General features: G+C 41.5%; 2 protein-coding genes across 4 annotated transcripts in view; both read left to right on the top strand.

Moving 5' to 3' along the window:
- LOC148342459 (uncharacterized) overlaps positions 1-19,610 on the top strand; it is a 299,864-nt gene extending 280,254 nt beyond the window's left edge. Inside the window, exons 2-3 of the mRNA XM_088288808.1 lie at positions 17,664-17,776; positions 18,588-19,610. Of these exons, the coding sequence (XP_088144934.1) occupies positions 17,664-17,776; positions 18,588-19,532 (1,058 nt within the window). The 3' untranslated portion in view covers positions 19,533-19,610. The remainder of the gene's footprint in view (positions 1-17,663; positions 17,777-18,587) is intronic.
- LOC148342471 (uncharacterized) lies at positions 14,802-17,276 on the top strand. 3 transcript variants are annotated; one of them, XR_015842210.1, is made up of 2 exons: positions 14,802-16,830; positions 16,921-17,276. XR_015842210.1 is itself a non-coding variant. In XM_088288825.1 (2 exons), exons 1-2 carry the CDS (start codon positions 15,401-15,403, stop codon positions 16,457-16,459), a joined length of 771 nt encoding a protein of 256 aa, XP_088144951.1. In that variant the 5' UTR covers positions 14,802-15,400; the 3' UTR covers positions 16,460-16,466. The 3 variants fall into 3 exon arrangements, 1 of the variants encoding a protein (XP_088144951.1); XR_015842211.1 differs by having other exon boundaries at positions 14,802-16,809; XM_088288825.1 differs by lacking the exon at positions 16,921-17,276 and having other exon boundaries at positions 14,802-16,120; positions 16,409-16,466.
- Positions 19,611-23,092: the final 3,482 nt, after the last annotated feature.

A 23,092-nucleotide genomic window follows, 5' to 3' on the forward strand; every position in this document is an offset into this window, starting at 1 on the left:
CACTGATGGTGTAGTGGTACACTTGCCCGAGTTGTGTGCAGGCAACATGGATTCAGTTCCCACTCAGTGACGGTGTCTAAGTCTGCCCTGTGACTGGCTGGTGACCAGTTCAGGGTGTAGTATAAAAACAAAAAAAATCATCATCACTCAGACACAATGGTTCTTCTGGCAATGATCACATTGGCTTCGTGTCAATAAAAAAGCTTTGCAAATTTCAATTTATTATATTTTATTCAAAATCACAAAACCACAAAGAGTTGGTTCCTTCAGTTTTTTTGGCCTTTTTTAAAGCTTCAGATCGCTGCAATTCTCACCAGCACAATCGTGTTTCTCAGCACTCTGTTTAGTGGCGAATTTTTTAGCACAAACGCTGCAACTGAATGTCTTGTCTCCACTGTGCGTTCTTGTGTGGATTCGTAAATTTGACTTTACAGAGAAAGATTTACCGCAAACCGAGCAGGAAAAAGGTTTTTCTCCACTGTGTGTTCTTGCGTGCCTTGTTAAATGAGAATTTTGGGAGAAGCTTTTACCACAAACTGAGCAGGAAAAAGGTTTTTCTCCATTGTGTGTTCTTGTGTGGCTTGTTAACGTTGAGTTTTGAGAGAAGCTTTTACCACAAACTGAGCAAGAAAAAGGGTTTTCTCCAGTGTGTTTTCTTGTGTGGATTCGTAAATGTGACTTTCCAGAGAAGCTTTTACCACAAACTGAGCAGGATAAAGGTTTTTCTCCATTGTGCTTTCTTGTGTGGCTTGTCAAACATGACATATCAGAGAAGCTTTTGCCACAAACTGAGCATGAAAAAGGTTTTTCACCACAGTGTGTTTTTGTGTGAATTTGTAAATTAGCCTTTCTAGAGAAGTATCTTCCACAAACCAAGCAAGAAAAAGGTTTTTCTCCACTGTGTGTTCTTGTGTGGTTTGTTAAATGCGACTTTTGAGAGAAACTCTTGCCACAAACTGAGCAAGAAAAAGGTTTTTCTCCAGTGTGTGTTCTTGTGTGCGTTTTTAAACTTGACTTTTGAGAGAAACTCTTGCCACAAACTGAGCAGGAAAATGTTTTTTCTCCACTGTGTAATTTTTTGTGCAGTTTTAAAGACAACTTTGAAGATAATGAGTCTGTGTGACGTGCCATTTCACCTATAGTTTGCTCATTATCATCATCATCGTCACAAGCGCCTGATAATGTGTCCTCATTTTGTGCTTGTGATGGTCCCCAGTGGTCTTCATCACCTTCTGTTGTCACGTGATGACTTGAGCTGCCGCTTGGAGGTTCCGCCCCTCTGTTGTCCTCACTCTCATCCTTGTTTTCATCTTCAGTCTTTATAGGGACAACGTTCAGTGGTGACTTGTTGATCTCCTCCTCCTCCTTTTTGATATGAGTCAAGTCTGGCTCCTCTTTCACAGAACGGAGATCGTTTTCACAGACGTCTGCAGGACACAAAAAGACAAACACACATTTAATTTGGTCGAGTCAAACCTCATGTGGCGACTTTGTCTTATGTTGTTTCTACCGTGCTACCTTGACTTATGCCTGCTGCACACGGAGCAATGCGTGCAACCCCAACTTGGACCGGACCATGGGGGCATTTCACAAAATTACGTCCTACAATGTAAACCTCCCTATAGCAGCACAACAGTGATAAACGAGCATTTAAAAAGGAAGCACGTTGCGGCTGATGCTCGATTTAATTCCTGACATAGTCACAGACGTTTCTGGAAGCGAGCTGAAGTTAGCACACACAGGCTATTGTGTGCGTCTGATGGAACACCTGTTGTGGGACCCTAACTTATTAATGGGGGACACCGCAACATAATGTCATTGACAAAATAGGAATCCTTCAAGCGAAATATGTTTACAAGTATTTCATTTTGCATTTATAGATAGTTTCATCGTGGGTACTTTTTGCTTCCATTATAATCTGGATCCCTAAAAGAATTAAAGGGGCCCTGGAATCAGAGTCGCGATTTATTGCATGATTTACGTTTGGGGTTTTTTTTTTGCCCAAAATGACATTTAGCCTGCAAGTACATTCCAACATTCCCCTTTTTATTTTTTATAAAATTTCTGTTTTGAAATAAATTTTAAAACAAAATTACATTTGAAGAGTAAAAGTTCTTACACATAAGCATTAAGCAACAACACTTTCACTGTGACTTTCATGTTGACATATTTGAATAATGACTGTATATTTTAAAGTTATCCAATATGTATTCAAATTAGACTAAGATCCACCATAATATTTGAAGAGTTCACTGAATTATTTTAGAACTGCAACGATGCTTAACAGCCATAGAGTGTCAGTAATGAGTAACAAAGTAACACAACATTGTCATTTGCATAAATTAATAATAATAATAATAATAATAATAATATAATAATATTGCCTTTATTAGTCCCACAATGGGGAAATTCGAGATTCGAACCCAGGCCTCCTGGGGAGACTGGGTCCTGAACGCGGCGCCTTAGACCACTCGGCCATCCAGGAACTATGAGTTGCGGGGGAGATGCAAACCACCTGGGCCACAGGAACTTTATGACCAGGAACTAAATGTTCCTGGGCTTGTTGGTAGAAAAGGGGGTTGTGGCGTACTCCCTTTTTAAGCCCAAAGTAAGCCAAAGATGCAGATGCATTCCTTGCAGCATGCGCTTGTTCACTGATGAGATCCGTGCAACCCTGGGTGAATGCATTAAATGTATTTTAAATGTTTGGATGAGGTGAAACTATGCACATTTGCACAAAACAGTGCAGATCCACCGGAGGTTTATTGACTCTCACCCGACGAAGCCAGTACAAAGTTAATAAATAAATAAGACCATTACGTGCTTGATTTAAAAAAAAAACTTAATATTTTGTGTTTTATCCACTAAAATTGATCAACCGCCATTGATGTTTTCGCCGCAGTGTGCACATTTTTTAGAGTCCGGCAGAATTCCTTCCGGAAGGAATTGCTTGAACAAGATATAAATATCAGAAAACGTAAAATGTTAAACAATCAGTTCAAATTTTATAAAAAAAAAAAAAACATGGAGTTCACCCCCCACTATTGGTTATTCTTTGGCATATATTTTCTGCACTGATTTCATTTGGCAAAAACAAATGTTCAGCAGACCTGCAAGTAAAAGGCAATATTTAAAAATAAAACGGCAATTAACATTGGACGCATTTCCCCAAACAACTTAATGTTGTGATGCATATTTTTAACGATAGAAAGTCGTTCTTTACAAAGCAAATGAGAGTAAAACGTGTACAAACCTGCTTTGAGTGGCACAACTCGAGGCTGCTTGCAAACTTCGTCCAGCAGTTGAAGATGTTGTTCGTTCTCTTCTTTTATTCCACAAAGTTCCTCTTTGTACTTGGGTGTCGTTCTTTCACACATTTTCAAATGATAATTCCCAAAAATCCGCACTTGATCTCTGCTTGACGATGAGTCATGTGCCTCTTTTTGTTAGCGGCTAGCTAGCTAACAAGCTAAGCTAACTACGCCGAAAAGCATCAAGGCACGAAGATAAGGTTATCGGGACACAAAGACTTAATGAATTATGTCGTAGTCCTTTAGAGTAGCACTGGACATCCTTTGAGAAAATGACAGTCAGTTCCACACTAAATCAGAAGAATTTAGCGGTGGACTGCTTTTGTTCCGGTGTGGACGGGTCGGTGGATGTGGTCGAGGTCCTTCGGAAGCTGCGCGCTTGCTTATGACGTCACGCTTTAAGCGCGTATTGTCCAAATATATTTATTTGCCTCAGTGGGGTTTTTTTTTACACCTGGCTGTTCTATTTTAATATTTATTTTATATAATATTTTAATTCGGTTGATAAAAAAAATTAACAAAATAACTAAATTAACGCCACATTCGCGAGTCAGCTTCGACGTCACTTCCGCCTATTTCCCGAGAGGTGGCAGGAGAGCTACGAGTACCAGAACATCAGTGTACCTAGCCCTTCTGAACACCTACCCCGTGGTTCAGACCTACCAAGGAAACATTGGGTCGCGCTCAATCGAGCGCGCTCTCAGGTTGCCAAGACGGGAGACAACCTGCACCGATGGGGATTCGCCGACTCAGCAAGATGCGAGTGTGGCGAAGCCATCCAAACCCTCGACCATCTGCTTCGACACTGCCCAGCAGGCCCAAGGTGCTCAGAAGAAGACCTACGAGATGCCACCGATACTGCCATTCGCTGGGTGGAAAGATGGGCTGATAAGCTATGAATGAATTTCCCGAGAAGCCGCTGCTGGAACAGTAGTGGGACGTTTCCGTTTCTCCGACCGAACTTGCAACAATGCTGTGGTTCACTCGGGCTGCAAGATTGTATGGATATAATGTCTGCATATACTAGCAGTAATTCTCAGTTATTTCACGCCCGCCCCTACCAAGAAGAAAAAGATTCGCGCCACCCCACCACCAATTTTTTCTGTCTTTGTTTGTTGATGTTAGATTGTCAATAAAATATCCCTTAACTAAGCTAAATGAATAAGAAATATAATTAGGAGAAATATTATAGTGAGGATCTCGAAACTCAGTACTCTGTTGTGCAAATATTAATGAGATGACAAATATTTGTCATGTTATTGTTGGAGTTGGGTCACCGTGGAAATGAGAAGTAGTTAGTAAATCAACCTTTAAAAGCCAAACTTACTCCAATGCGTGTTCGTTTTTTTGTGCTCAAGAAGAAAAGGGTCAAATAAAGACTCAACAACTGATTAGAGTTCCGATATTTAGTTTCTTCAATTTCTGGAGTTCAGGAAATAGTACAAAGACAGATATCTGGGCAGCTTTTTCTTTAGCTCACGAGAAACTCCACTCGGGCGAGCACAGTCGAAAAATGCGCACCAGCTTTCATCCCAGCTTCAGTTTTTATAGGAGTTTTTTTATGTCAAGGGTAATGTAGGTTGAATCGGTTGTCCTCGCTCCCTCCCACGGCACGGGTCCACGTCCAAGGGAAGGTCCTCCCCAGGTTAGTCACCGTGTGGATAAGTTGATTCCCGTCTGGTCCCCAAGACTGGCACGCCAAGGCTGGCCTTCTCCGGCAGGCAGTCTCTCCGTCTCTCTGCCCGCTGGCATTCCTCTGGAATCTTGTTGGTGTGTGCGTGTGTATGTCCAAGCGTCTGTGCGTGTATGAGGAGGCTGCCAGGTTGGCCGAGTGGTCTAAGGCACCGCGTTCAGTCCCAGTCTCCCCAGGAGGCCAGGGTTCGAATCTCGAATTTCCCCATTGTGGGACTAATAAAGGGAATCTTATGTGCACGTCTATGTGCAGGTGTATGTATCCATGTCTGTGTGAGTGTATGCGTACATGCATGTGTTCTGATCTCCAGTTGTTATGTCTTTCGGAATGCATTTTTTGCGATAGTGTCTATGTGACACCTCTAGTGCCAAATTTGGTGTGTTTGCATCTCTACAGCCAATTTGGAGAATGTGCTTCGGCGTATTTGACCATGAAGTGCTGTGAATGTGAATGCAAGTCATGGAAATGCTATGTGTGCAAATTTGTTCTCACTACCCAAAATTTCAATAAAGTTCACACATTTAAACTAAGTACTATAAATTTAGCATATGAGAATAATATAATTAATCAGTAAACATCAGGCCTACAATCCCAGTCATTCTTGTGACCAGTGCTTCTAGTTTCATTTGATAAATGCTTCTTGTTTCATCAATGTTTAAAATATTCCGTAAATATGAACCTGCTAAATTAAATAATTGACCTTCTGTCCTGTATAAGTGTTTAAAATAATGCCAGCAATCACAATACAATCCTTCATTTACCATTGCAGTCGTCTTCTCATTGCAGTATTTTTTATTAATTTCCTTTACCATAGACAGACATTCGGAGTGTTTCCTGACACTTGTAAATGTTGTGGGATATAAGTGTGTATATACACATGGGGATTTGTGTGTTTACGTATATACTGTGTATATTCGCATAGGTTTGCTTTTTCTGAAAGTCTGCTGCTAATGTTATACATTAACGGCTACATTGCGCCGCCGCCTCTGTGATCTATACCTTTGCTGCTGTAACACTGCAGATTTACCCATTGTGGGACTATTAAAGGACATCTTTATCTTTATCTTTAAAAACCTTGTGTTGGTGCTTGCTAAATGATTTTCCATAAGATTAAGATTGAACAAAATGGTGAAACAAAAATTTAAAAAGTAAATACTGTCACGATTAAACATTGAATACTAAATTAATCCTAAAGCAGTTCAATGAATCTTGAAATTAATAGTGAATTATTGTAGTTTAATGAATACTGAAACGAATAATGAAATATTAAAGTACTTAAAGAAATACCTAAATCATTTTCGAACACAATAACAGTTAAGTAATAAAACAGTGACATCACAACCTGGCGAAAAACCCTGTAAAAAGTGCAAATATGTTGACATAAAGTATCACTTTATCATGTCAACTGTTAAAAATAGGGAAATACATTTGGAATACTATCCAACCAACAACATGGTGTCAGATGTTTTAACAAAACCAGCAACAAAAATAAAATTCAATACATCTCTCAAGTTCATATTTGGGAACTAAAATGTTTGTTCATGTGCATACGGTTCAAATCGTACGTTTTTCCAATGTTTAGAAGATAACAATGATTTGCATTGCAAATGGCGACATCTGTCGGTGAGTTGGTGACAGTGCTCGACACAGCCAGCAGCCAATCATATCACAGTGGGGTGTGTCCTGTTCTTCCGCTTTCGTGACGAACAGGAAGTCCTTTCTGTGCGACTTTGAAGACCGTCGCTCTTTCATTCGTCTCGTCGAACAAAGAGAAGCACACGAGTTATCGCCAAGCAGAGACCAAGTGCGGATTTGTTGAGATTGACGTTTGAAAATGTGTGAAAGAACGACACCCAAGTACAAAGAGGAACTTTGTGAAATAAAAGAAGAGAACGAAGAAGGTTTGTACACGTTTTACTCTCATTTGCTTTGTAAAGAACGACTTTCTGTCGTTAAAAATATGCATCACAACATTAAGTTGTTTGGGACAATCGTTCAAGGTTATTGCCGTTTTATTTTTAAATATTGCCGTTTACTTGCCGGTTTGCTGAACATTTGTTTATGCCAAATGAAATCAGTCCAGAAAATAAATGCCAAAGAATAACCATTAGTGGGGGATAAACTCCGTGTTTTTTTTCTCAGTTTAAAATTTGAACTGAATATTTAACATTTTACATATTCCAGTTTTTATATGTTGTTAAAGAAATTTAGTATGTCATGTCATCATGTTTCAAAACTATGCTGACAGATGTAGTGTATTTTTATATCCACTGTTGGAGTTGAGCCACCGAGAAAATCAGAAACATTTCGTAAATGAATCTTAAAAGCCAAACTTACTCCATAGCGTGTTCGTTTTTTGTACTCAAAAAGAAAAGAACCAAATAAAGACTCAACAACAACTGATTGGAGTTTTGATATTTTAGTTTCTTCGATTTCTGGAGTTCGGGAAATAGTACAAATACAGATATCTGGGCGGCTTTTTCTTAATCTGAAACTGTACTCGGACGAGTACTATCGAAAAATGTTGCGCTGATCTCAGCCCAGCCTCACATTTTAGAGAAGGTTTTCTTTGTCAAAGATCATGTAGGTTGAATCGGTCCTCCTTGCCCCCTCCCCCGGCCCACGTTCCACGTCCAAGGCTGACCTTCTCAGGCAGGCGGCAGTCTCTCTGTCTCTCCTACTCACATTCCCCTGTAATCTCGTCGGTGTACAGATTGCGTGGTGTACGTTTTCCCCAGGTCAAATTGTTGTGTTTTTTGTGTTCTTGATAGCGTCCCTGTGACGTCCTCCCCGGTCCAACTTGATATGTTTGTATCTTCTATGGCCTATGTGGAGAATGTGTTTAGTCGTATTTGTCCATGAAGTGCTATCTGGGGTGTCATCAGTTTGACCTGAGCAGACTGAATTTGTTTGTTCTGAATGAGAGTGTGGGTCATGAAAATACTATGTGTGTAATTTTGAGGTTTTACATTTAAACGAAGTCATATAAATGCATCAGTAAACACCATGACTACAATCCCAGTCAATCTTATCGATGCACTGTACTTCTACTTTCATTTGATAAATGCTTTTTGTTTAATCAATGTTGGCAGAGTGGTACTACGCAGCAGTAGTTTCGCGTCCAACTATTTTCAGGATCAGCAAACCAGAATTTCTGTATTGACAGAGGAATAACTGCACACAACCTGTCTCGTCTGACAGTGTGGAAGAAGTGATTTTATTCTGAGGCTACAAAGGATAAAAGGGATGAAAGGGGCGGCACATCATAAGCATGCATGTGACAAAGTAATACATCATAAACATACGTAACAAAGTAAGGACTTTGAGAGCACATCTTTAACAATCAATGTTGAACATGTTCAGTAAATATGAACCTGCTAAATTAAATAATTGACCTTCGGTCCCGTAAGTGTTTAAAATAATGCCAGCAATCGAAATACAGTGAACCCCCAGTTATCGCGGTTTATGGGGACCGAGACCACCCGCGAAAACTGAAAATCCGTGAAGTAGCGTCGCACCTTCAAAAAAAAAAAATAAAACGTGTGTGTGTGTGTGTGTGTATATGTATATATATATACATATATATATATATATATATATATATATATATGTATATACATATATATATATGTGTATATATATATATGTATATATATATATATGTGTATATATATATATGTATATATATATATATGTATATACATATATATATGTGTATATATATACGTATATATATATATATATATATATATATGTGTATATATATATATATATACGTATATATATATATATATATATATATATGTATATATATAGATATACATATACATATATATATATATATATACATATATATTTGTATATATGTATATGTATATATATATATGTATATACCAGTATGAGTAGAACCCCCGTTTCTGCATCGATGAAAGAAAATATTGTATTGGATGTAGAAAAAGAATTGTTACACTCGCGGGTTCAGAGGGCCAAGAGTGCTAATTCACCGGGAAAGGAAAAAAGAATATGGGGGGAAAAAAATTTAATAAAACGGGGCGGAAGCAGCTCATGCAGCAGCCGACGCACACAGCTCCCATTGCTTCTGCTCTTTCCGTTTCCGCTGCTCCTGGGCCAGGTTCTGGTGGCGCAGTGCCACAGCAGGCTTGTTGTCCGCACCGGCCGGTCAACAAGGTCACGTAACAGAAGCTGCGGTGGTTATAGACATGGGTTGTGAGTGGGACGTGCTTTTGCTGTGGGGTCACTGGGTGATGAGTGGTCCAAACCGAGCCACTTCCTGCAATGTGCCATCCTGTGGTCCAGCGCCATGCCTGTCACAAAGAGCTCCACTAGCACGAGGGCGCCACCGCTACCCCCTCCTCCGACAACGCTTCGATGGCTTCCAAATGTGCAGTTGACCCCCAACCCGACTGGGACCCCATTCCACAATAGGGGTGCCCGCGGAGCCTCAGTATTCAAGGACCGGCAGGTCTTGGCATTCCGGTGACGATTGATGGACAACAGTTTTTGATGGTGGAACAAGATATTCCACGCTTTGCAAGCTCCTTCTGCATATCACAGTGAGCAACAACACTGTCACCCTTGTGGGACTCTTGAGATTGGCCGAGTCACTGCCGTGGACCGAACCCGCACTTGTGAAACATTGGAATTTGAGTGGGACTGAATTTCCAGAAGGGACTGAATTGTGAACATCGGGCGGGGAAGCATATGTTGTCCTCCGTTCCAGTCAACTGGGCCGCTCTGAGACCAAGGTCTCCATCCTCCCGCAGCTGGTACGTCCTGTTCCTGCTCTGGTCTGCGCGGTGAAGCCGCCTCCACCCATTCAAACCACCAATTGGTCCTTTGCATTGAACACTGAGTTATGATTATTTGGTTTGTCAGGATGTATTCACCCAATTTCGAGGGTCAGAAGTCCGTCTTGCATTAGGATTATGTATTTGTGATGTCTACCGGTGCTGCCTCGCATGTGTGCCTTGCCCCAGAGCAGAGGAAACACTATGAATTGTCTCTGTTCGCGGAGCCACAAATCACATTAACTATCGGTGCGCATCATCATACTAAAGATTTCGGCCCATTGGTGAAGACTTTTGGCAGAGTTAATTTATGATGTAGAATACTCCATGTCACTAGCAGGGTGTGGTGTTTCAGCACCCATTCCGAATTCTTCTGTTATGGAACATTTTCCGAGTTTCTCGACACTATGGTAGACAGTGAATGGGTCACTCTGAAGCGAAAGCTCTGTTTGCGTCTCTGCCTGAGGGGTTGTGGACCCGGGGTCTGACTGATGTTGTGCTCTGCTCCACAGCTTCTCCAATTTGTTTTTGCAATATCTGCGAAAGTTTTTATATTATTGTGAAAGAAATTAAGTTTGTCATGTCATCATGTTTCAAAACTATGCTTACGGGTTAATAGAAGGTCACAAAAACATGGACCTCTTAAAAAGGTGGTAACAGAGTTGTGTCTATGCTGGCAGTTTAGCAGGAAGCCACAAAAACAGATGCACGCCTTGAACCGTGTTTGACAGGAAACCGTTTAGCTCGCATTTAACAGAAGTGTTACCCAAATATGTGTTGTAAGCTGAAACCGTTCGAACAACAGGAAGAGCGTGGACGGGTGTGATGAAGTCAAAGTGTTCATGTTTTTGCATATACAAATTGCTTTGCTGTGCTTCAATAAAACGCCGCACAGGAGCGGGAAAGCTTTTCTCTTTGGCGGACTGCTCCTTGCAAGTGACAAAGACAATCTTGGTTGGGTGATTCACTTGTACAGGCTTGTCTCGTTTTTGACAAAAACTCTGACATATCTTGTTCAAGCAATTCCTTACGGAAGGAATTCTGCCTGACTCTAAAAAATGTGCACACTGCGGCGAAAACATCAATGGCGGGTAATCAATTTTAGTGGATAAAACACAAAATATTCAGTTTTTTTAAAAAATCAAGTACATATTGGTCTTATTTATGAACTTTGTACTGGCTTGGTCGTGTGAGAGTCAATGAACCTCGGGTGGCCCTGCACAGTTTTGTGCGTAGTTTCACCTCATCCAAACATTTAAAATACATTGAATGCATCCATCCAGGGTTGCATGGATCTCATCAGTGAACAAGCGCATGCTGCAAGGAATGCATCTGCATCTTTTTCTAACTATGGGCTTAAAAAGGGAGAACGTCACAACCCCCTTTTCTCCCAACAAGCCCTGGAGCATTTAGTTCTCTCTTAATGCAAAAAGAAATACTTTTATTTTACTTGAAGGATTTCTATTCTATCCATGACATTATGTTGCGATGGTCCCCAGTGGTCTGCATCAATATGTTCGGGTCCCACAACAGGTGTTCCATCAGATGCACACAATAGCCTATGTGTGATAACTTCAGCTCGCTTCCAGAAACTTCTGTGACTATGTCAGGAATGAAATCGGGCATCGGCCGCAACGTGCTTCCTTTTTAAATGCTCGTTTATCACAGTTGTGCTGCTAAAAGGAGATTTACATCGTAGGACGTAATTTTGTGAAATGTCCCCATGGTCCGGTCCAAATCGGGGTCGCACGCATTAATCTGTGTGCAGCAGGCTCAAGTCAAGGTAGCACTGTAGAAAATAGGACAAAGTTGGCGCATGAGCTTTGACTTGACCAAACCAAATTTGTCTTTCTGTGTCCTGCAGACGTCAGTGAATATGATCTCTGTTCTGTGAAAGAGAAGCCAGACTGGATTCACATCAAAAAGGAGGAGGAAGAAGAGGAGATCAACAAGTCACCACTGAACGTTGTCCCTATAAAGACTGAAGATGAAAACAAGGATGACAGTGAGGACAACAGAGGGGCGGAGCCTACAAGCAGCAGTTCAAGTCATCACGTGACAACAGAAGGTGATGAAGACCACTGGGCGCCATCACAAGCACATAATGAGGACACATTATCAGACGCTCATGATGATAATGATACGAATGATGATGATGCTGATGATGGGCAAGCCAAAGGTGAAAGGGCATGTCACACTGACAGTTGGGTATGTTCTCACTGTGGGAAATCATTAACTTCAAAATTCTCTTTAAAACAGCACATAAGAACACATAGTGGAGAAAAACCTTTTTCCTGCTCAATTTGTGGCAAAAGCTTTTCTGTAAAGTCACATTTAACAAGCCACACAAGAACACACAGTGGTGAAAAACCTTTTTCCTGCTCAGTTTGTGGCATGAGTTTTGTTAATAAGTCAAATGTAAAAAGGCACACAAGAACACACACTGGAGAAAACCCTTTTTCCTGCTCAGTTTGTGGCAAGAGTTTCTCTCAAAGGTATAATTTAACAAAACATAGAAGAACACACTCTGGAGAAAAACCTTTTTCCTGCTCAGTTTGTGGCAAAAGCTTTTCTGTAAAGTCAACTTTAACATATCACACAAGAACGCACAGTGGAGAAAAGCCTTTTTCCTGCTTAGTTTGTGGCATGAGTTTTGTTAATCAGTCAAATGTAAAAAGGCACACAAGAACACACACTGGAGAAAACACTTTTTCCTTCTCAGTTTGTGACAAGCGTTTCTCTCGAAAGTCAATTTTAACATGTCACACAAAAACACACAGTGGTGAAACACCTTTTGCTTGCTCGATTTGTGGAAAATTCTTCTCTGAGAAGTCTCAGGTAACAAGACACACAAGAACACACAGTGGAGAAAAGCCTTTTTCCTGCTCAGTTTGTGGCAAGAGTTTCTCTCAAAAGTCAAATTTAACAAAACATAGAAGAACACACACTGGAGAAAAACCTTTTTCCTGCTCAGTTTGTGGCAAAAGCTTTTCTGTAAAGTCAACTTTAACATATCACACAAGAACGCACAGTGGAGAAAAGCCTTTTTCCTGCTCAGTTTGTGGCAAGAGTTTCTCTCAAAAGTCAAATTTAACAAAACATAGAAGAACACACTCTGGAGAAAAACCTTTTTCCTGCTCAGTTTGTGGCAAAAGCTTTTCTGTTCAGTCAACTTTAACATATCACACAAGAACGCACAGTGGAGAAAAGCCTTTTTCCTGCTTAGTTTGTGGCAAGAGTTTCTCTCAAAAGTCACAATTAACAGCGCACTCAAGAACACACTGAGGTGAAAAACCTTTTTCCTGCTCAGTTTGTGGTGAAAGCTTTTCTATAAAGTCAAGTTTAACAAGCCACACAAGAAAGCACGCTGTAGTAAAACCTTTTTCCTGCTCAGTTTGTGGCAAGGGTTTCTCTCAAAATTCACAGTTAACAAGCCACACAAGAACGCACAGTGGAGACAAGCCATTCAGTTGCAGCGTTTGCGCTAAAAAATTCTTCACTAAACGTAGTGCTGAGAGACACGATTGTGCTGGTGAGAAAAGCAGCGATCCTTGAAGATTAAAAAAATGAAAGAACCGACTCTTTGTGGTAAGATGTAAATGTGATTTTGAATAAAATGTAAATTTAATTTTGCAAACCTCTTTTATTGACACGAAGCCAATGTGATCAGTGTCAGAAGAAGCAATGTGTCTGAGTGATGATGATTTGTTTTGGTGTTTACATCAAACATTATGAATATGATTGTCTTTGCCTGGAACAACATTTTTTAACATTATGCTTTTCAGTTGTCTTTTTAATCGTACTTAATGGAAAAGGTGTGAGAAGAAATGGTGCTTATGAAATCGTTGCCTTCCACAATCATCAATAAAATCACTTGTTCCACTTGCTCAACTGGCCTTCATTATGCTGTGTAAAAAGGTGAAAAACTGAACTAGAAGTTGAACTATAAAAAGAACCAGACAGAGAAACGCAAATCGTCTCAGTTTCTCTCAACGGCAGTTAAGTTGAATACGTTTTTCAAGTTCGTATTTGGGAACTGTCAGAGAAGTTTCTGCAAAACAACCGGACAAGCCTTCTGACTGTACAACTGAATCAACCAGCCAAGATTGTCTTTGTCACTTGTGAGGAGCGGTCCGCCAAACCTCTCAGTGAGAAGGCCCAGAGAAAGGTTTTCCCACTCCTGTGCGGCGTTTTTTTGTAGCACAGCAAAGTGTGACCCACGAAATATGTGGTCACAGTTTGGTTCATTTGGGATGGTTGATGTGAAGGGAAATCCATTTTCCAGGTTGATTTGAAACATGTGCGTGTTTCGACAGCAGAGGGCAGTAAAGGAACAGCACAGTACCAGCGATGTGATTGTATCTTCACAACAAGCTGCAGTAAAGTGGTGTTGTGTCGTAGTTTCTATGAGTTCGCGATTCTACGGAGCCCCTTAGGGGACACGGAAGAGAGAAAAAAAAACTTTGCGTTCCCTCGCAAAATCTTTGCGTTCCCTCGCAAAGTTTGCGGGAATGCAAAGTTGTTTAGTTTTTTCTTCGAGTGTTTTTTTTAAATGCGCGTTTATGTACTTCCGGGCCATCTTCCGTGTAAACAAACGCAGCAAAGATGGCGTGTGTTCACCCGTGGGCGAGTTTAATTGAATTTTACTTTGAAATTGGCTTGAAATACAAAGAAATAAAATCAGTTCTGGATATTAAGCACGGTTTTCAAATAAGTGAAAGACATCTGAAGCGAGTGCTAAACAAAAAAGGATTATTTCGTCGTAAAACGTTCACTGACTTGTACGGAGCCCCTTAGGGGACACGGAAGAGAAAAAAAAAAACTTTGCGTTCCCTCGCAAAATCTTTTCGTTCCCTCGCAAAGATTGCGTTCCCTCGCAAAGTTTGCGTTCCCTGGCAGACTTTGCGAGGGAACGCAAAGTTGCTTAGTTTTTTCTTAGAGTCAATGTTTTTTGTTTTTTTAATGCGCGTTTATGTACTTCCGGGTCAGTTTGCCTACCCTTGCCTTGAATGCGCGGCTGTTCAAGAGACGACAGTACGTTGGAGGCGGCACTAATCATGGAGGAGGGCTTGGAACGTTTCTTGCGGTCAAGAGATGTCCCTCACGGTGACATTATGCGCATGAAAAGCGACAAGCAACATACAATTCACTCTAACATAATTCCTTAATAATAGCAATATGGGTCCCTACTGTTAACTTTCTGTTTTGCATAATACTAGCGTGCAAACTGTTTACCTCTTGAGTGGCAAGAAAAGCATAAATTTGATTGACTATTATTTTAGTAACTATTTTTTAGTAACATAGAGGTAAAAATACAGTGTGAACTTAACTGGGGGAGGGGTGAAGCCAGCATTTCTATCTAGTCTAGCTGCACTGTTAATGCTCTTATAGTATTGAAGATATTTAACACAAATTAAAAACTACGTTACAAAAATAGTAAATGTACTGCCACTTCCAGATGTTTAATATTGAATACATTTAATTATGACTGCTGTGTGCCATTACTCATGTGAATATATACAAAATACGTTATTAAGTAAGTAAACATTGCAAGTATTTATTCTCATATTTCATATTTGCAGGTTGACATGGCAGTAATTTCCCTTTTGACTGACGAGCAATTGGGCAAATATATCACTTCCTACGGTGATCGAGTAGCTGTCCTTTGCTTTTGTCGACAGAAAATGCCCAGTGCTGATAATGAAACTCTCATACAGACATTAAGGGACAAAATAAGATCAAGGAAAAAAGGTGTACTGAGTGGAACTCCAGGTGTGCTCCAAAACCACGACAGGGGAATGGCAAGAGAAAAAAAAATTTCTGCGGAAACGAGTTGCAGGAAGATTGAAATAGGATGGCTCCATTTTTATGGCAATGAATACCATCAAGTTAGGACAACCAATGGTGGAGGAACAAGGCATGCCATTATGAAAAAAACAGCAACTGTTGCTCAGATTTTGGAATTGGGAAAAGAGTTATTTTTCCCAGATGGAAGCTCAACCAAAGGATCAGTTGGTGACTTTACTTTTGAGGTATGTGACTTTAAAAGAAATCAGATTACTTTAGATGAAACGGTTGGCAGACTCTATGAAAAAAACAAACTGAAGCTGCTGAGATTTTACATTTGCACAAAAGAAGTTCCTTCCACATGTCAAGTGGATGAACACAGTGAAGATACTTTATCTGTCACCAACATGAAGGGAGGACTTTCACAGTTGAATGAAGATGGATCTCACCTTGACGGAGGTGATCTGTATAGAAATGTACTGGATCACGGACACTCATCTGACAGTGACGTAGGCGAACAGGTTTGTGCCAGTTGATGCATTATTTGTTATGCTCGATTTAAGTAAAACAGAAGTGAAGTCTTTTTGCTACTCAAAAAACAAAAACATGTGTGCCAACAATGAACATGTTTGCTAAAAAATGCATCACAAAGACTGAGGGAAAATTCACAGCTATTTAATACTATTTCTAATGTGTTTTATCCTAATCTGTAGTGTTTGCCCAGCATTTAATCAGAATAAAGTGCTTACCATTAGATGATTTTAAATTGTTGCAGACAATTGTTTTAGAGTTCACTGTATTTGTTGCAGAGTTTGCAATTACAAGCAAGGTGTGGCGGTTCGGTGAACCGAGTGGAGTGAAAACAGGACCCAAAAGCAAGCGTGGAGAGGAGAGGAGGTTTTATTGGTATGATAGGAGGGGAAGCAGCGAGTTCGGGAGCCGGGGAAGGGTGGCTGGTGGCAGACAGGCGCTGTGGCGGGAGGAGCGCGGGCGAGGAGATCGGCGAGGCAGGGAAGATGCCGGCGAGGAGGCGGAAGCGGTGAACGGCAGGCAGGCAGCGTAGGGGCGGCCAAGGTGCAGGCGGCGGTCAGGAACTCGACGGTAGGCAGCAGAGGAGCGGGCTCGGACGGGCGCTGGGCGGCTGGAGGGAGAACGAGGACATTCAGAGGTTAACGACGAACGCATGTCACGGCAACCAGGCGAGAGCAAGGTGAACGCCGACATGAGCCAGGTGCCACGGTTGGTCACGGGATAATCCGGCGTCTGGCTCCTGGCAGCGCTGAGCTTTAACCCTGCGGTGATTGCTGTTGATGAGCTGCAGGTGCGCAGGAGCCGACGCCCTCTCAAGCCGGAGGCGTGCCTGGCTGGAAACTGCCGGAGACCTGAAAACAACAATAACCTCGCCAGGCCCCACAAACCCGAACCCCCACACAAGGTTAAACAAACAACGACGACTTTCTGAGAGTGGGAGAGCAGAAGAGGCAGGAAAATCCCAACCATCTTCTTCAACCTCAACAGCAAATAATGAAACAAACATTGGCCAGGGGAAGGAGTCAGACATCAACACAAACGGACAGGATGCAGTTTGGATTAATCTCCCAAATTCTAAAGACTTCCCCTGATGCTTGCTTTGAAATTATGGACATGACCAGAGCAGTTCCGAATGGATTCTCACAAACAGAGATGGAGTACAGCTCCCCTGACACTTTTGAAGAAGCAGATACAGTTGAATGGGATCCAGAGGACAGCCTTGGGAGAATATATCAAGATGAGTCTGTAGTAATTGTTGGGGTAAGGTAGAAATACTAATGCAGGTTTTAAATCATTTGAAAGAGTGGATTAATCTGCTAATTAAAGTCTGTACATTTCATACTGTCATACTTTTCTTTTTCTGAAATATATTGAGATTTTGGGGGCGTTATAAAAATATGTAAAATTCCATTTTAGAAAGACTCAGTATACAGTAAATAACAGCGTAATAAATTGTTTGACAAGGCCATTAACTTGAGGTTTAACGAATAATACGTTTGTCATTTAATACATTGTGTTCAATTAATTCTTCAGAGTTCTGGGATGTAGGTGGGACCGAACAGGCTTCACAACCTCCTCTCCCTCCTGCTGCTAATGACCTGCCTTCGCAAGTTGGACAGTCCACTCAACAAGAGGTGACTGCACAGGTAGGCTCCATTGCAAGTTACCCCAAACACACTCTCTAAACTACTGACTTATTTTACACAACTGTAAAGTAATATAATATCGTATTTTGTCATTTAATGGTCCTACAGTTTACATTTACAGTTTCAGGGATTGAGGGGAACATTATCATGGAGAAGCAGCATTCAGTTTTTGTGCGACGTCACATATATAAAACATACTTCCAGAGAATTGCAAGAATGCTTAAGGTGTGAATTTCTTGAAAACAAAAATATAATTTCGGAAATGTTTTTTGTTAAATAATCTGAAGCAACACTTTAATTTTAATCCTTAACATAAATTTTAAGTTGACTATTTATAGTAGTTCTGTTGGTTTTTGGGAGGTAGGGGCCAGGTCAGAGGTACAACCATTCGATTCCCACTCCATCCAATCATGTGTCCTCCACAGCCACTCACATTAATGTATGGCTTGGTGTGAATGTTTGGTGGTGGTCGGGAGGGGTCGTAGGCGCACACTCGCAGCTACGCTTCTGTCAACCTGCCCAGGGCAGTTGTGGCAAATACGTAGTTTAACACCACCATCGTGTGAATGCATGAGTGCATGAATAATGTATTCATTGTGAGCACTTTGAGTGTCTGGTAATTGTCCAGAAAAGCGCTATATAAATATGATCCATTATTATTATTGTTAGGTTTTTACTTGCATTATAGGACACATATAGGATCAGGCATTATTTTGATACTCACACAATTATCGTCAAAGTTCATTTCACATTTCACCTTTGCTTTGTTGACTAAACAGTATTTTTGTTGTTTGAATGTTTATTCTTTCAGGACAGTGGACCAAATCAAACGCAAGACGTGCTCTCAATTTCAAGCAGTCTCCTGTCCCCGACAACCTCACCTGACAACCATAGCGATCCAAGGACTACATGGCATGCATCGATTTGTAGGATAAAGATTGTTGATGATCTTTTGTCAGTGTTTATGGACAGTAGTATAATGGAATTCAATTTAAAGATTAAGTTTGTAAATGAAAAAGCTATTGATGATGCTGGCGTGTCAAGGGAAGGTTACACTGCATTCTGGGAAAAATTTCTTGAACAGTGTGAGGGGGAAACAGAGCGGGTTCCAAGGCTGAGGCCAGATTTTTGTGAGGCTGAATGGCAAGCGGTTGGCCGGATCTGGGTGAAAGGGTTATTAGACCATGGTGTCATGCCAGTGAGGCTATCAAAAGCTTTCATGTTAGCCTGCATCCATGGCATTGACTCAGTTGATGTAGACATCCTTACATCATCATTCCTTAACTACCTTCCTCCCATTGAGAGATCAGCAGTTGAGAAGGGCCTCCAGGGCACAATAGAGGAAAGTGATGAAGAGGACTTGCTTGATGTATTTACAAGAATGGGTTCCCATTTCCTCCCACCAAAGACTAGCTTACAGCCTGCCATTCAAACAATGGCTCATAAAGCCCTTCTACAAGAGCCCAAGTTTATACTTGATTGTTTCGCCACAATAATGATACTTGTGCATCACAAATTACCAGATAAGCGAAGTGTGTTGTCCCTGTATGACTCCAAGAAGGCCACAGGCAAAAAAGTGTTGCAACTGCTTAAAACAACAAAGATGGTGATGTCTCAAGGAGAGCAAGCAACCTTTAACTATCTCCAACGTTATGTAAAAAATGCTGATCAAACCAAAGCTGAAAAAATCCTGCGTTTCTGGACTGGTTCCTCTGTCATCTGTGTTGACAACATTCTGGTATGCTTTAAAGGATAATGTAAATGGCAGTCAATTTAAAACTGAACAAAGGTTAGACTGCTCGGAGCCACTTTTGTGATCCTGGCATGGAAGTCCATTGTTTCAGAGGGGTCTCGTTCACACCTCCTGTGGTGCAGCTGTGATCTAATCTTCCTGCATTCCTCTCCTGAGTGTCTGGTCATTAGCATGGTCTAAACTTCAGTTACACTTAAAGGATTTCATACTTTTGACTATTAAAGGAATATAAGAGTTTGAGCTTAACATAGTTCATTAGATGTTGGTGCATCCAATGTATGAAAATGTGATATTGTAAAATGCTGAGAGTGTGACTGGTGGCGCGAAACTGGTTGCGGGGGTTGTGCATGAATGGAATGTTTTAGAAGCAGATGGTGCTGAGCGAGACGAGATGACTCCGGGACCAGTGGACGAAGGAGAGGCCATCGGGGGATAGCACAAGCAGGAGGAGTCGCCACGGGATTCGGCGGGAGGAGAAAGACCAATGAGAGCGAGCTAAAGTTAACTGCAATACACATAGCCAATAGAATCATGCCAGGATGCCTTTGTCTGTGCCATTTGCATGTTGTATAGTATGAATCAGTGCTGGGCAACTCGGAGGTGGAACACATTCGCTGGTGGCAAGAGAGGTGTAGACTTGTATTGAGAGGGATCCGAGATCTAGGTGCCATGTAGGAAATCTGTATTGGGAATAAATCCACTTTGTGCGTGAAAATGCCGGCTTCCTGATACCTTTCTATTGCAGAACGAGCGCGCATATTGTTGGATGAGTGAGAGTTGGGTAAGGTCGCAAATTGGAGTCAGATTACTTATTTGAGTTTACATTGGGTTAAAGTTAAATTCTAACATTGATATAAAGATAAATTCCAACAATTTATGGTGACCCCGACGTGATGCATGAGAGGTAATAGAAGTCTGGGACTTCAAAGAGAGTCTGGGACTCTAAGAAAAGAAAGGAAGTCTGGGACTTCAAGAGTCTGGGGCTCAAAGGAAGCCTGGGGCTTCAGGAAAAACCACAAGAGTCTGGGCCTGGGGCCCACGTCCACACCAGGTGACGACCTGATAAAGAATAAAGGAGCCGCACATCCGACCGGCCTTCCTCTTGGGCCCACAGTGACATAAGGTAAGCAGATCCTTTTCAAATTCTGCATATTGGCAACGCTAAATTATAAGAGGAAGGCGGAGCGGAATGGTGTTAATATATATATGGTTAAATAAATAAATAAATATATAAATAAATAGATTATAAGAGGAAGGAGGAGCAGAACGGCGTTAAAATATATGGTTAAATAAATATATAAATAAATACGTGTAACAGTCTGGACGATAGTAGAGTAAAATCTGGTATTTACCTACTAGAATAGTTTGGAACTATTCGTGGTTAAGATACGATATGGTTAAATAAATAAATATATAAATAAATAAGTGTAAAAGTGTGGACGTTAGTAGAGTAAAATCTGGGATTTACCTACTAGAATAGTTTGGAACTATTCGTGGTTAAGATACGATTTAAAATATCAGTGTGGAAGCGGTGTGAATGTGAAGGCTAAATTTGTTCTGCATAAAAGTGGTTGGGACACGCACGAGTGGATTTCAGGATGGCGAAGGAGAGGAAGTATGATAGTGGTCTCGGGTGTGAAACTCCAGACGAACGGTCTGAAGTCTGGTCGGAAATTTATGGTCATTACGCTAAGATGGAAGCACAATTGATTAGTGGAACGGAAAGTAAGAAAATTAAGAAAGAAAAAGAACGGAGTCAGAAGTTGTTTTTGAAATTAAAAGAGGATGAATTGTTTCGCGGAGAGCCCGGAACATGGAACATGTTGAAGTTAGCGCAGCAGTTACAGAAAAAGGAAAGCAGAATGTTGGCAGATATTCGAGATATGAAGGGAGATCAGAGCCAAGCCGGATGGCGACAGCGTCATAAACTTAAAAAGGAAGTGAAGGAATTGGAGAAAGATAGACGAGGCATTCACCAATTGGCTATTGTTGCCACTGCGCTGGGGGCGATAAAAGAGGAAGAGAGAGTGAATGAGGTGCAGGTGAATTTGAGAATTGATCCGGACATTTTGGTCTGTCCGGAACCGAGATGTAAGAGGCATTTGATCTATCAGTGCCGCATCGACATGGACAAAGCAGATAAAGATCAAAAGGAATCTGACGCTCTGGCGACTAGTTTGGGTAAACTACAGTTGGCAAAGTTGCATGGTGAGGCAAAACAAGAGAAGGTGAAACAAAAACAGATGTATCAAACTCCAGTGGGGGCTGGATGGCGCCGAGGCCAAGTGTTTCGTGGTGGATACAGAGGGCGTGGTCGTGGCGCCCCCCCTGGTCGGGGGCGGAATGGGTTTGCTCCAGGGACTTGCTTCAACTGCGGGTCCTCTGACCACTGGGCACGAGATTGTTATGGCAACCTACCACCAGGGGTGGAGCAGCAGAACCAGCAAGCAGGACCACCACACCAATGGGGACCTTTTGGTCTCCCAGCAGGGAGCTAGACTAGTGGAGCCAGGAGACTGGATGCTTGAAGGAAGTTTGATGATAAGACATTTGGTAATTGCCCAAGGTGGGGGCGAGTAGGCATGTGAACATTTCAGACACAGGAGGAGAGACAGACATCAATGGCAGTCATTTGCTGATTGAAGAGGCAGATATGCCTTTTGTTGCTGTGGCACTCAGTCCTTTTGTGTCAGAGGTGTGTCTCAGGCACACCCCCTTGATGTTACAGCAATGGAATCCAGTCTTCAGGCGTCCGCTCTCCGGGGGGTCTTCTCCATGTGGTCGAGCATGGATCGCATTGTGGAGCAATTCTTCTGCAGTGCTAGTGTAGTAAGGTACGGGATAAAATATATGTATTCAACCTAACAATAAATACAAATTAGCAGGGAATTAGAACGCAAGTTGAACACTGAAACAAGCAAAGGACACCTGAGGAACAGCAGGGCGGCGACAATCTTATTAAAATTTACATTTTTAAGCAAAGGGATTATGGTTTTGGGATAAGTTTTAAGTGAAGTATTCTATGAACATGTTGAAAGAAAATCTTTGGAAAGGGGAATATCTAGCCATTGGAGATTGGTTTACCAAATATAAAGTTGGACTAAATAGTTTTGTAGATGATTTATTAACTGATGTGTATTAAATGTGACAAAGGTGGAAGACAGATGTTTTTTTGACTGTACGACGCGAACACTGACATGACAATTTTAGAGGACATGACATCATTCCATAAATACCAGACTGCTAACATTCGCATCTATGAGCTGTTTGATGTCACAGGTGCAGTTTCGTCAGCTACGTCCAGGAGAGGAGAAACAACTTCACGGGGAGTGAATGGGAAAATCCAGAGACCCTGTTGTGGAGGCTATGTCGATAGCAGTGTGTGTCAGTCTTGACTGTTAATCAGGTGGTTCAGATTTTTTATCTTACCGGAGCCTGGGGCGCCGGCCAGAGCGCCACTTCGCGGCCGGGTTGTTTGGAAGGGCAAATGGTGCAGGATGGCGGAATAAGGAGGAGGCAGGTGGCTGCTTTAAGCAATTTATCCAACAGTTTGGCAATTAACA

The sequence above is a fragment of the Idiotropiscis lumnitzeri genome, chromosome 2 (assembly GCF_059441095.1).
Source record: "Idiotropiscis lumnitzeri isolate Australia: NSW breed Sydney's pygmy pipehorse chromosome 2, RoL_Ilum_1.0, whole genome shotgun sequence".
Classification (NCBI taxonomy): Eukaryota; Metazoa; Chordata; class Actinopteri; order Syngnathiformes; family Syngnathidae; genus Idiotropiscis; species Idiotropiscis lumnitzeri.